This window comes from Trichosurus vulpecula, chromosome 5 (genome assembly GCF_011100635.1).
Source record: "Trichosurus vulpecula isolate mTriVul1 chromosome 5, mTriVul1.pri, whole genome shotgun sequence".
In the NCBI taxonomy this organism is placed as follows: domain Eukaryota; kingdom Metazoa; phylum Chordata; class Mammalia; order Diprotodontia; family Phalangeridae; genus Trichosurus; species Trichosurus vulpecula.
The window spans coordinates 197,542,934-197,557,589 of record NC_050577.1 but is presented as its reverse complement, the minus strand read 5'-3'; the positions used below and the strand labels follow the sequence as shown (position 1 = coordinate 197,557,589).

The following is a 14,656-nucleotide window of genomic DNA, read 5'->3' as shown; positions in this document are numbered from 1 at the left end:
TGCTTGACTGAAATTACTCTCTCCAAATTTATCAGTGGTCTCTTAATGGCCAAGTTTGCTAGTCTTTTCTCAGTTCTTATCCCTCTCAACACTACTCTTTTCCAGGGATAGTCTTTTTTTTCTCTGCTTCTCATGATTCTCTTCCTACTTATCTTACCATTCCTATGTAGACACCATCATCCATATCATGATGAGGATGTTTCCTATGCCTTTCTCATAGGCTCCCCATTTTTCTCTGTATATACTCTTTTCTCTTGGTTACCTCACTAATTCTAATGAGTTTAATTGTCATCCCTGTGTTGATGACTCCTAGATCTCTGTATCCAGCCCTGGTCCCTCCCTTGAGAACTAGGTAATGCAGTTGATAGAGTGCTGAACCTGGAGTCAGGAAGACCTGACTTCAGATTTGGTCTTAGAAATTTACAAGCTGTGTGATCCTGGGCTGGTCACTTAACCTTTTCTAGTCCTCAGTTGACTTATTTGACAATCTCTGAGAACCTATCCAGCATTAAATTTATGATCTGTGAAACCCATGACAAATTAAACAAGTCACCAGACCCAGACAGACTGTTTCCCAGGGTAATGAAAAAACTAATGTGTGATCTCTGAGCAGTTATCAATGATCTTTGAAAGACTGCGGAGATATCAAGACACATGTGAACTATATGAATATAACTATGAAGGAAGTACAGACCTAAATAATTGAAGAAATTCAAGTTGCTCCTGGGTGGGATGAATCAATATGATAAAAAAGACAATACTACCTAAATTAATTTATGTATTCATTGCTGTACCAAACTACCAAAGGATTACTCAGTAGAGCTAGAAAAAAATAATATCGAAAGTCATCTGAAGGAATGAATCAAGAATCTCAAGGGAGAGGATGAAAAAAAAGTGGAAAGGAGGCCTACCACTACCAGAACTCAGACTAATACTATATAAAGCAGTAATCATCAAAATGACTTGGTTCTAGTTAGAAAATAGATCGATCAGTGGAAGAGATTAGGTACCAAACTTAACAAAAGGCAATCAATCTAATAGCTTAGTCGGAGACTCAGAGTCCCTAGCAGTTCTGAACTTCTGTGATTCTGTTATTTTGGGGAGAGAATGACCTGCTGAGCTGTATAGAGGACAAAGTGACTAGAGTGTTACCTACCTGAGAGATCAGTTGAGAAAGGCCTTCTGTCTAGGTATGCCCTTAGCCTAGAAAAACATGGAAGAACAAGAAGTAATGATGCTTGAGATTGCTTTCAGGACCTCTATACATAGGATATATAGTCTTGCTACAAAATCTTAGTGCCTCTGGGACATTTCAGATAAAGGACCAGCAGAGAGCATTCCCACTGCAGTTAATTGAGTAGGTCTTCTATAGAACAGGGCTGTCCAAAGTGCAGCCCACGGGCTGCATGCAGCCCGCAGTGTGATTTTATGTGGCTGGCCTGTGTTTACTGCAGGCGTGGAAATTGACATAAATGCTTTAACTAAAGCATTTGTGTTGATTTTTGTGCTTGTGGTGGACACAGGCGGGCCGTATGAGGGTGCACAGCCTGTGTTTTGGACAGCCGTGCTATAGAATACACATTGGCCAGGTCCCTTTGAAGATGATTCTTGTAACCTATGGAGGAACTAGTAGGAATACCATGTGAAGAGGAGACTTGAGGATTTGGGCTACATGATAGCGCACAAGCATGTGTGTATGTGTATGTGTAAGACTTGTTTATACGTTTTTTTATTCTGAACATAATAAACAGCAAGTAAAATGGGCATTTCCCTCTACACAGTAGAACACAAAGAGGGGTGTTGATGAAACTGCACATCTATTATGTATAGCTTGCTTTTCTTTTTACATGTAAAACAGTAAGTAGTACTTACAATGACCCTGTGGTATAATACACTCAACAGGTTACAGTCAAAGCTCTCTTCCTTGCCTGCCATTCTTTCTGGCAGCCTTTTCTGTGCATTACACAATGGCTCATTCACTTGCTACAGGACGGCTGCCCCCAAAAAAGGGTCTGTATGGAGATGATTTGAGCCAAGATCTTGAATAAGAGGAAATTTGAATCTGGAACACTGTGGAAGCCTGTCGAAGCTATGTCAGCCCCTGGGCAACCACTGACTGGGCAGAGGAGTAGAGCTAATAAATCCAGCGGCAGCTTCTTTACAGCCTGCTCTGATCACTGGAGATCTCAGGGGATTAGGCAGCTTGATGGGAGAGTGAGTAGGGCACTAGATTTGGAGTCAGGAAGACCAAGTTCAAATTCTGCCTCAGACAATCACTAGATGTTTGATCCACACCAAATCACAACTTCTTTTAGCCTCTAGAGCAAATGAGATAGTATATGCAAAGAGCTTTTCAAACCTTAAAGTTCTAATTTTTGGTTATTATTATCATTGTTATGACTATTTATGGTGCCCAACCGTGCCCAGAACTTAGGCCATAAGGCAATGTGCCCAAAGATCATATACTATAATGAATCTTTCTCAACATATGTAAATGTATATCTGATATAATTTGAAGGCACTGAAGATTTTTGATACCTGTAGGCACGTGATACTCCTACCCCAGAGGACAGATAATCAGAGCATTCCACCCCAGAGGTTCCTGGATTCTCTAGCCAGTGATTAAGCTGCCACGGAGATAATGAGTAAAGACACTACCCACATACCAGGTACAGGACCACATAATACATTCTGGGGAGCATGACACACAAATAGTACTGTTTATAAGACCTGTTATTAGTGTTTTGTATCATGATTGTTATTATCAATGTCCACGCATATAAATATCTATCTAGTGTAATTTGGAAGGACTGAAAGTTCTTTGACTCTTGGGGACATTCAATGCCTACTTTTCCCAACCTTCTCTCCACATTTTGAGAAGCAGCATTAGGTAATTTAAACAACCCCACAGCTAATTGTGGAAGACCAAGGGACAATTTGAGCTAGAGAGGTATGTTCTTCTGAGCAGCTAAATCTGTTGGGAGGGGCTGGTGCAAGGAGGAGGGAGAGGTTAGGTGGCCCTGACAACAGGGCACACTTTTGAGCGGGTCAAGGTTGCTGGAATGTGGTATAAGGGAAGGTTTCGGAAATGGAGACCCTCTGTTCTGGTGCAGTTTTGAGTTGTTAACATTTTCTGCCGTGGCCAAGATAGTAGTGTGTTCTTTGTCTGTGGGGCCATGATAAATAGATGGTTTCCTAGGAAAGGGAAATCTGATATCTACTGGGAGATGAGAGCTGCGGGGGGAGTGATGTGCAGTGCAAGATGCCGAGCTGAGGAGCAGAGGGCATGTGGCATGGTCTTCTAGGAGTTACTAGGGAAGCAACAGAAAGGCATGCAGACTATGCAGTACATTGGGGAGGGCATGATGGAAAACAGGGAGAGAGCAGCAACTGGCAATATCTGTTGGCAGCCCAGGAGGTGGTGATGGAACCAGAGGCATGAGGTGCCGGCAGAGCCATTTTGTGTAGATGACTAGAAGAGTCCTAGCAGAGAATAGCAGTGTGGATGAGCAAGTGAGAGCACCCCCTGCTGGAACAATGCCGTATAGGACTGACACTACACAAAATACACCTGGTATTGATGATGAGGGTAACTGGCTAGTATCGCAGTTTTATTTTCTGTCGGCTGTGGTACAAACCCTACTTGTGTTTTCTGTTAATCCTTTGAGTATTGTGAACCATGAAACGTGTTTGAGAGGGAAATTGGAGGGTGCCCACTGGGTGGTGGAAATTTTCAGATTATCTGGCGATCTAGAAAAATGAGAGCCCCACTGAAGTCTCTCCATTCCTCATGGTCTGTGAGTGCAGCTGACACAAGGCTTACCAAAGACACCTTAAATTCTACTAAGAGTTGGCCCCTGATCTATAGACACTTTAACATGACCCTTACTTACTTAGAAACAGCTGTTCTTCTTCCCGTACCACACATACATCTGCAGCTGGGGCCCCTGCTATGGCTGCCAAGGAGAGAATCCTTTGTGAAAAAGTTTGTAACTTTTTAGAGAATCTCTCAGTTTAAAAATGAACTAAGATAAGCAGCTGTGAGGAGGGCTGGCCTTGGGAACGGACTCCCAGGTGGGACCAACCGTCTTCTCTCATCCTGTCTGAATTTGTTATTATATTTTGTTATTCTGTGTAAACTTTCACTTATAAAACAATCATTTGGCTTAACAGGCTTTCAAAATTGTTGCCTCTTTTTAAAAAATTTTCTCTCTCTGGATATTAAGGTGTTTGTCATTCCTACATTAGTGTGATTTAGTATAATTAGCATGATCTTTCTCTTTCTATAAGAGGACAGTGTTATTATCAAGTCTTGAGTGTCTTCTGTCTCTCATACATAGGATGGGGTGTAATATGGAAATGGATAAAGGCTTCTGGTTAGTAATGAAATGGGCCAGTCCATAACTGTGCATGCCACCCATAGCTTAGGCCATGGCCTTTTTCCTACCTAGGATGGGTAGTTTCATGGAAAGGGAGAAAGCTATACTTCCTTGGAGGGATACAAGATAGCCCTGGTACAGTGCAGTGGTGTAAAATTCAAATGGGGCCAGTAAACCATACATAAGGAACTCTATAGGATGGTTGTTGACTTAGAAAACCACACATATTTATGTATTTCTTTTCTTATTAATACATCAACACATTTAAGTCACTCAGGAACTACATTTCAGTATGGTTCAGGCTGCACTGTGGAGTTTGTGGGCCATGTGTTGGACATCTCTGGTATAGTGGAAAGAATATTGCATTTGCATTCAGAAGACCTGGGATCAAAACCTGATCCTGCAACATGCCATCTTAGGTGAGTCAGTGATCTTTCTGGAACTCAAGTTTCATCATGTTAAAATGAAGGGTTTAGAGCAGATGATTTCCTCTAAATTCTATTTTCGCAGTCACCCGGGTTTGAAAACTTTGGCATCATCCTTTACTTGTCACTCTCACCCTACACGTCCAGTCAGTTGCCGGTTCTTGTTGTTTCTATATCCACAACATCTTTCATGTATATGTGCCTTTCTTTCTACTCCCACAACCACCACCCTAGTTCAAGGTCTCACCACTTCTTGCTTGGACTACGATAATAGCCTCCTGATTGGTCTCCCTACCTCAGATTCATTCTTTGAATAACTGCTCTGGTGATTTTCTTTCTTCCTTCCTTCCTTTCTTTTTTTCTTCTCTTCTTTCTTAATTTCTTTCATTCATTCTTTCCTTTTGAGATGAGTTCTTATGTGCGTTTTGTTATATTACATACGCAGATCCATTTTATGTACAGTAATTGGTGTTATCAAAGTTTATACCAAGGTGATCTGTAATAGTAACTCTTGTCCCCAGACCCATGCAGGTAAGTAATTTGATGTTTGCTGAATGTAATTCACCCCTTCAGATGAAGGTTATGACTTTTAGTTTCTGTTTTGCAGTTGGACAAGGTAGCTTTCACAAGTCACATAATTCAAAACATAACTGACACATCAGACAAAAGGTGGTAAGCTAAAAGACCTAGAAAACATTGGAAAACATGTGCATTTCACTTGTATTAGACCTGTTATAGAACAGAATATATGTGTATGATATAGCTTCTTTATTGTTATATACAAGCCTTCTGACAGTAAAGGTGATTGTACTACAAGGGCAGGCTGGTTTGGCCCACCTGAGCTTGCTGCCGAGGGTCCCTTCTTCTTGGCTTTCTCTTTCTCAGGGCCCTGATTCAATTTGTGCTCTGTCAGGGTAACCCTGACTGCATCTTCAGCAAGAATGAAGCAGTTTAACTGGAGGAAGGCACATTTTTCTTGCCAGTATTTGTATTCTTGATGGTTAAGCTTTCTTCATCCATTTTTCCCTTTAACCCATTCAGTGTACAAGAAGGGACCTTAGGAAATCATCTTGTCCAAGGGTCACCAAACTACAGCCCAAGAGCCAAATCCGGCCTGAATCTAAATAAGATGAAATTCCAGAAGGTTAATGTAATGTCTTACACTTAGGTACAAGAAATTAATTCCACAAGAACAAGATGGGGAAGGCAAAGTTAAACAGCAGTTCTGAAAAAGAGCTGAGATTTTAGTGGACTGCAGATGCAACGTGAGTCAGGGGTATGATATGACAGGTAAAAAAAACTAAAGCAATTTCAGGCTGCCTGAAGAGAAACATAGTTGTGAGGAATAGAGAAGAGAGAGTCTCACTATACTCTGTCCTAGATCTCGTCCGGAGCACTGTGTTCTCTTCTGGGGATGACAGTCTAAGAAGGACATTGAGAAGCTTAAGAGTTCCCAGAGAGGGCAACTAGAGTGGCAAAAGACTCTGAGTCCATCTCATATGAGAATCAGTGGAAAGAACTGGGCATTTGGGGCCTGGATGGGAAAAATTGAGGGGAGGGGTTGCTATGAGAAGTGTCTCAAAGTACATGAAGGACTGACATGTGGAGGGATCAGACTTGTTGTGTCTGACCTCAAAGGGCAAGAGCAGGAGCAGTGGGTAGAAGTTGCAGAGACAGATTTTGGTTAAATATCAGGAAACACTTCCTAACAATTAGGGTTATCCAAAAGTAGGACAGGGCTACCTGAAGGAGTGGTGGGATTCCTCAAGAAATGCAGGCCTTCAGGCAGAGGTTAAATGCCCATGTCTTGGGTTTGTTATAATGGGAATTCCTTTACTATGTGGGTCAGACTTGATAGTTGCTGAGGTCCCTTGCAGCTTCCAAACTCTATGATTCTGTGGATCAAGAAACTAGTCGATCAAATATAACTGTTTCTTTTTCCTGTTTCACTATGAGGTAAGAGGGTACATGATGAACTCAAAGGGAACGCCATGGCCACCCCAGTGGTGTAGGCCCTTGTCACCTCTTGCCTGGACTATTGAATTTGCCTTCTGTTTGGGCTCTCTGCCCCAAGTCTCTCCCCTCTCCAATCCATCCTCTACCCAGCTATCAAAGTGATCTTCCTAAAAATACCAGAGTCTGACCCTATCACGCCCTATTCAGTTAGCCCTATCCCCAATGACTCTCCATTGCCTCAAGGATCAAATATTATAATCCTTTGTTTGGCTTTTGAAATTCTTCATAACCTGGTGTCTTGCTAACTTTTCAGTCTTCTTGTCACTTTACTCTCCTCTATATACAGTTCAGTGATAGCTATCTCCTGGCTGTTTCTTGAATGAGACGCTTCATCGACCTTTTTGTTGGCTGTTCCTCATGCTTGGAATTCTTTCCCTCCTTATTTCTGACTTCTGGCTTCCTTCAAGTCTCAATTAAAATCCCCCCTTCTGCAAGGAGTCTTTCCTGATACCTCTAATGCTACTGCTTTCTGTGATTATTACTAGTTTATTCTGAATGTCTTGTTTGGACACGGTTGCTTGCATGTTGTCTCTCCCCATCAGCTTAAATTCCTTGAGGATAGGAACTGGTTTTGCCTTTCTTTGTATCTCCAGTGCTTATTTAGCACAGTGTCTGGCACATAGTAGGCACTTAATAAATGCTTGTTAACTTGCTTTGACTTAACCTTCTAAGTGACCACAACTTCTAGGAAGGCCAGCGCTCTCATTAATTCTGCCAGCCTAAGCAGAAGGAGTAGACTGTCATTAGGGATAAGGAAATTCTAGAATCACATTGAGCTTAGTCACATCTCACACTGTGGGAAATGACTTAGGGAATGGCAGGTTCATGTTCATGTTTACCATTGTGTCAGGGTCAACTTTTTCTGCTCTAATGCTTTCCGTGGTGTCTGGTATCTGTAATTACCTCCTGCTTATTATGCATATAATGATATAGTTATTATTCCTTGAATCTGGTAATGGCAGATGCAATCCTCTGTCACTGAGGAATGGAGAGGAATCAACATTGTTTGCCATAGAATACACACACACACACACACACACACAAACACACACATATATAATACATATGTCTACTGCTACCTACTCTTAATGACAATAAAGCCTTGTTAAGATCTTTTATTGGAAAGTGATTCTCTCTCCCCCGTGGAATTTAACTTAGCATTTTACCTGAGGAATCCCTTTTGTAAGGATTGTGGGAAGGGACCTTAGGAAATCATCTTGTTCAAGGATCACCAAACTACAGCCCAAAAGTCAAAACTGGCCTACTGCCTGTTTTTGGACAGCCCTTGTAAAAATCATTCTTAGCCCAAGGGCTGTCCAAAAATAGGCTAGTAAACTGGGCTCTGGTTTGCCAATGACCAATAGAAGAGGTTAAATGATCTGGCCATGGTCGCACACATAGAAAGCAACAGACCTTCCTTAGGCCTTCAATAGTGCCTGCTAAGGGTACAAATATCCTATAACATTTCATATTACAGTCATGTAATTACATGTTCTCCTGCTGGACCATATGCTCCATAAGGGCACGAGCTATGTTTTATATGATCTTTGTATTTCTCATAGCAGAGCATATTCCTAAGTGCTAGGGGAGAAAATGTTATTTCTAGTATTAACATAATAAGGCCCAAGGAGGGTATGAGGCAGATCCATACTCTGTGCGATTCCTATACATTTTTATATTGTTGAGAATTAACCTCAAGGACAGACTTGAAGGAGAAAAGGAATTCTAGCATAGTGGGTAGAAAGCTGACTGTGGCAGATACCACCTCGGATATGTTCTAGCTGACACTTAACTTCTTAGCCTTCTAGGCAGCTCTCCAGGTCTCTGAGTTGCAGAGAAGGTACCTCCTGGCACTCTTAGTCAGGAGTTCTCTCATCTGGGAGGGAATTCCTACTATCAGTGAAGTCATAGTTCCAGTACCTGTCTCTCTCCTGTAGTGGGCAGCATGTAGCCTGATGGTGTGTGGGCACAATGGAAGGGGAGGTTGATCCATTTTGCTTTATTGATGATAGACCAGCTGTGACCAGGAAATGCAGATCTTTTTTTAATAGGAGTAGGAAAAGGCCTGTTGCTTATCTTTTTGAGTTACTGTCTGTAGTGCTGTTAGGCATGAAGCTTATTTACTGAGATCATAGGTCCCTAAAAGAGGACCTTAGAGATCTTCTGGTCTAATCCTGTCATTTTAGTTGAGGAAGTAAATGCCCAGAAAAAGTTGTATCTTGCCTAGGGTAACAAAGAGTCTGACCATAGGTACAGGTAGCAAGTCTTAAGTCACAGAACTTGGATCCTTTGACTCCAAATCAGTGCTTTCTACTAAGTTACCCTGCCTAGGAGGTTCATTGTGGAATGTTTTCCCCCCATTCGTTGCTTTATAGTTGATTTCTTTTCCTACAACTGTGCAACAGATGAGTTTTCCCATCTTGCACTGAGTGACTTGTTAAAAGGATTTGGATGCCTAATGAGTTTGTTGTTTTTCCCTCCCATTAGATGGACCTTACTGTGGAGACCCTCTTTGGCTTCATGCAGGAGCGACAGAAAAGGTACTCAAAGTATGCTGAACAGATCCAGAAGGTCAATGAAATCTCCTCTATTCTACGTCGCATACAAATGGGCATTGACCAGACTGTACCTCTGATGGAGAGACTGAACAGCCTGCTTCCTGAGAGCGAGAGGCTAGAGCCCTTTAGCATGAAACCAGATCGTGAGCTCAAGTCATAGTTGTTTCCAAACCCTTTCCCAGGACTGGCCAATGAGATTTTCCTCCATGGAGCGATAGAAACCAATAATGGCCGGAGAATATTTGGAGCACTTATACCACTATCAGGCGAGAGTTGGCTTTTTGTTTGGTTTCCTGTTCTCCATGATGGGAAGATAAGCAGTCCAGCTAGGGATAGGACTCCCCAGTCCGGAGTCATGGGGATCGTTCCTGCTTGGTGTGAACCCAGTTCTTTCATCTCACCAGTCTGAAAATCTTGAAGGCCAGCATCAGCCATGTTGCTGAAACATAAACCATTCAGTCCTTGTCAGCTGTTCAGAGAACTCTTCCCTAAAAATGCTCTGTTGCTGCTCTTGTCATCATTTGAGTTAAGTGTGTGCAGCCTGTTTTCAGCTGGTGCAGTTAAAACAGGAAGAGAACTGGAGAGGCTCTTTCCATGACCTTAGGTGTTTGTCAGTAAATAACTGTTAAAAGGCCCTTTGATTTGTAGGGTTATAAATGAAAACTTGAATCCATATGTGTCTGTGTTCTTGCTATTCCTACATTAGCCGTGTCAAGTCTTTTGGCTCAGGCACCGTCTTCCTTCTTTGGCTAAACCTGGATACATTTTGGTTTGGTTATGTTATTCCCATTTTTTGTGGGGATCCATATGCACAGAACACTTTCTTTGGGCACCATCTAGCTGGTTCATATCACTTTAAATGATTGGTATCCTTGACCTAGCTAAGGTATAGGTTTGGTTCTGTCATTAGTGGAGTCATAGGATTATAGATTGAGAGCTAGAAGACACCTCAGAGGTCATTTAGTCCAACCAGCTGATTTTACAGATGAGGAAGTTGAGGCCCAAAGAGCTTGTGACTTGCTCAAGGTCATACAGGCAGTAAACAGAGGTAGGATTTGAGCCCTCTGACTTCAAATCCAGCAGTCTTTCCACTGTATCATGAAGTCCAACCCCTTCACTTTACAGATGATTAAGACTCAGAGAGAAATGATCCATATGGAGTCACACAGGTGCTAAGTAGCAGAGTTAGAAGTAAAATGTTTTTATTTGTTTTGGTACCATACTGGACCCAGAAATGTATATAACAACCCCCTGATGAATCAAAAAATACACATATGCATATATGTACGTGTATATGTGTATACATGCACACACACATATGGCAAAGAAGTCTTCCTTGCTTCCTTTCTTCCCTCCCTCCCCCCCTCTCTTTCTCTCCTGTCCTTTTCTCTCATGTTCTCTCACCCAGGCTGGAAATGTAGGGGCTACTCATGGGTCCAGTTCCACTTTGATAAGCATGTGGACTCGCCATGTTAATTGCTGAATTTAGTGCAGACACTCAGTTGGCTTAGCCCTCTACAACTCAGAACTCCTGAGCTCGAGATCTGCCATTCCTCATAGCCAGGATTACAGATGTGCACCACCACACGTAGGACCTTTTTCTTTCGTAAAAAAAACTGCTCTCAATGCTGGCAAATAACTATGGAGTATTTGATAAATGTAATAATTTTACTTAAAACAAAAGGCCTGCTCAGTGTCTAGTATAGTACTGTGTACCTAGGAGGCATTCCGTGAGTCCTGGCTGGCTGAGTGATTGGATAAAAGGAAGTCAGGAGGGAGGCAGCCTTGAGAAAGGAGGACATTCCAGCCTTGGGGTCTAAAGGTAGCAAAATGTGTTTGAAGATGGAAAAGGGTAGCTTTCAAGTGATCCCTTTTAAAATGTGATCTTTTGGGTGAATTAACATCTCTTGCTGGATTTTAACCAGATACCTTATTGTGAAATTCATGGAACTCAGATTTCAGTCAAGCTTGTAAAATAACCCAATGGAGAAGGGGACCATGGATGTTTCAGTCCCAATTTTAAAATGTGGTTTCAAAAATTAAGTTCAGTTGCCAGAATAGCAGCTGCCTATGTAGGATTGCTGAGGCCAGTGAGAAGCTGGAATACTGATTGTGTCACTCCCAGTGAGGAAGGCCACCTAGCTGCTGCTATCCGAGTTGAGGGTACCTCTAGTTCCCATTCTCCACCTGGTAACAGAATTCAAGATTGACTGGTCCAGTAGGAGAGAAGCAGGTAGCCAGCCAAAGTGGATGAGTGTGATACAAAGCCAGCCAGGTTGGGACTGGGACCCCTGAGAGGCCCTTAGCGCTATTAGTGTGGTTTGTTGTTATTGTTCAGTGGCTTTTCAGTCACATCCAACTCTTTGTGACCCCATCTGGGGTTTTCTTGGCAAAGATACTGGAGTGCTTTGCCATTTCTTTTTCCAGCTCATTTTGCAGATGAGGAAACTGAGGCAAACAGGATTAAGTGACTTGCCCAGGGTCACACAGCTAGTAAGTGTCTGAGGCCAGATTTGAACTCAGGAAGAGAAATCTTCCTAACTTCAGGCCTGACACTCTATTCACTGTGCCACCTCAGCTGCCTCTTAGCTTGGCTAGGGCCACAGATTTGCAAGAGGCCACTCGGGCAAAAGGGAAGGAGCAATTTTCAAGGGTGCATGATCTCTGGGCATGAGAGGTTTCACAAGGACTTTTAAAATATAATTTCTCGAGAAAAGCATAGAGAGAGACTATCATAGAATCAAAGAATTTTAGAGGTGGAAGAGACTGCTTTTATATAGACGAAAGAGTTTCTAGTCCAACCTCATCATCCATTTATAGATAAAGAAATGGCAGTCCAGAGGGATGAAAAGTGTCTTCCCACACCTAATGAGGAGCAGAGCTGGGATTTGAAACAGGGTATCTATAGCATATCCCTTCTCAAAGCAAGTCCTCAAGAAGTTCTCTGATTCAGTAGCCTGACCCGGGGAATTTAATAGCTAGCGTAGACTGAGGAATTATTTTTTGAACCTTGATCATTATTTACTTTTTGTTTATCTATGAAATCAAACCCTTGTATTCCACCCTTTTCCAACTAAGAAATGAAGCTTGGAAATGGTTGCATGGGTCAGAGATTAATATCTTCATTGTACGCATTCTACAAATACATCCCTCTGGTGACTAGTTTCCTTGCTCTAACTATGGTATAGGTTTGATTGTCCTTTTTTTTTTTTCTTTTCTTTTTTTTTTTTTTTGAGACTAGGTCTCTCTATCTCGCTCAGCTGGAAATGCAACAGCCACTCACAAACTGACGCCACTGCTGATGGGCAGAAACTTTGACCTGCTCTGTTTCTGACATGGGCCAGTTTGCCTCTTCCCTCCTGTCCCAGAGGCTTACCATATTGTCTTGGATGGGCTTGGATGACTCTGGAAGAGAGAGTGAGGCTGATATCTCTGTGCAACTCTGCCTCACCTAAATCCATTTCACCCACGAGTTGAGACATCACCCGTGATGTCACTGATGCTCTTCAAAAATGAAGGACAACAACCATATTAATGCTGACTTGGTGTGGACACCTGATTGGCTTTAGCTCTACTACAGCTGTTGTAACTACTAAAACTCAAGAGATCTATCAGCCTCAGCCTCCTCAGTAGCGTGGACCTAAGGGATGCACCACCATGCCAGGGATTCTGACATTTTTAGCAATATAGGATTCTCATCTAATCACATCATACAAATAAGAAATCTAAGGCCATGAGAGGTATTTTACAAATATAAAAATAGGATGTGTATTATACCAAAGCCTACTACTGCTAGCAAGAACTGGGTTTTCTCACTTAATTTTAATAGCTTTAATGGTCCGGGGCATAAGGAAGGTTAGACCTACCTAATATAGTTCTGTCTAGCCAAATATCTAAAAAATTCTTGGCCAGAAATCTTGTCCAATTGTGTTTATCCCGAGAAGTGTATATGAAGAAGTATGACTAAACAAAGTAATTAGGCATTCTCTAAGGTCCTTTCTAGCTCAAAATCTATGATCTTGTGAACTAACAGCCTTTTCTAGTGCTGGAGGAAGACAAGTTCTGGCCAAAAGGCTGGACAAACAAATTCTATTTGGTGCCTGTTTGGGGGAGAATGAATTTGACCCTTTCATTTCCTGGAGAATTCATAAAGTGCTGTGTTGGGAGGGACCTTGGAGCCCAGCTAATCTAATTTTTTCATTTTACAGTACTGATAAAACAAACAAACAAACAAAAGACATTTAGAAAAGTTACAACCCAAGGTCACACAGCTAGAAATAATTCCTTCTTGCCAAATGCTGGGGCAACATTAATCTTCATGGAGACTATGAACCTTAAACCTTTCCTCTCCCTCCTCCCCACCCCTGAAGATATCTAGGTCTTCTTTTCTCTGTGTCTGTAGAAAATGAATGATCTGGTATGCCAATTTTGTTACATCGCCTTGTCCCTGGCTAGTTCGAGGTTTAGTTATTTTAGGAAATACCAAGCCTGCCTTGTTGCCCAGTAACAAGGATAGTCTTTCCCCAGTTGTTTTAGGAGGAATCCTATAGACAGTAAGTCTGACTGTCATGGTAGATACCCAATAGGAAAATAATCTTCTTCTTCAGTTAGTTTAAGAATAAGTGGATTCCCAGTGAAGAAGGGCTTCTTAAGGATGGAAGGAGATTGTTGACCATCACTAGTCTAAATTAGTGGTTTTACTGGTGGTAAAGCTGGAGGTTTGGGATTTTTTTTTTGCTTATTAAAGTCTTAAGAAAAATTCAAAATTAAGAAAGTCTAATTTTGAAGACTTTTTCCAGGCAAGCCGTAAGCATGCCCTACCTTATAAAAATATACATTATAGACCTACAGCTTAATGTTTTAGCTTGAAAGACTTAGGGTTCCTACAGAGGCAGCATGCTGGTGCATTGGAAAGTGCTGGATTTGATATCAGAGACCCTAGGTTCTTATTCAGACTGCCATTTCTGAGCTCCATGACCTTGGGCAACCCAACCCTCTATGGGTCTGCTTCCTCATCTGTAAAATGAGGGAGTTGTAGGTCGATGATCCTGTGGTCAAGCACAAAATGTCAGAGCAAGAAAGGGATTTAGAGATAATCAAAGGTTATAAGTCCAACCGCCTCGTTTTACATATTGAAGAAACATGGGAGGCAGGCTGTCACATTGGTTGTTGTTGAGTCATTTTAAGTTGTATCTGACTCTTCTGACCCCATTTGAGGTTTTCTTGGCAAAGATACTGGAGCGGTTTGCCATTCCTTCTCTAGCTCATTTTACAGATG

The 14,656-nt window shown here is 41.9% G+C and overlaps 1 protein-coding gene across 2 annotated transcripts in view; it reads left to right on the top strand.

Annotated features, from left to right (window-relative positions):
• The window catches only part of BORCS5 (BLOC-1 related complex subunit 5), a 135,625-nt gene that overhangs the window by 67,220 nt on the left and 53,749 nt on the right, over positions 1–14,656 (top strand). The window contains exon 4 of one of the 2 annotated variants that reach the window (XM_036758356.1): positions 9,308–10,051. The exons of the other annotated variant lie outside the window; for it this stretch is intronic. Coding sequence (XP_036614251.1) covers positions 9,308–9,538 — 231 coding nt within the window. The 3' untranslated portion in view covers positions 9,539–10,051. Of the gene's footprint in view, positions 1–9,307; positions 10,052–14,656 lie in introns of those variants that run through there. 2 annotated transcript variants of the gene reach the window in all.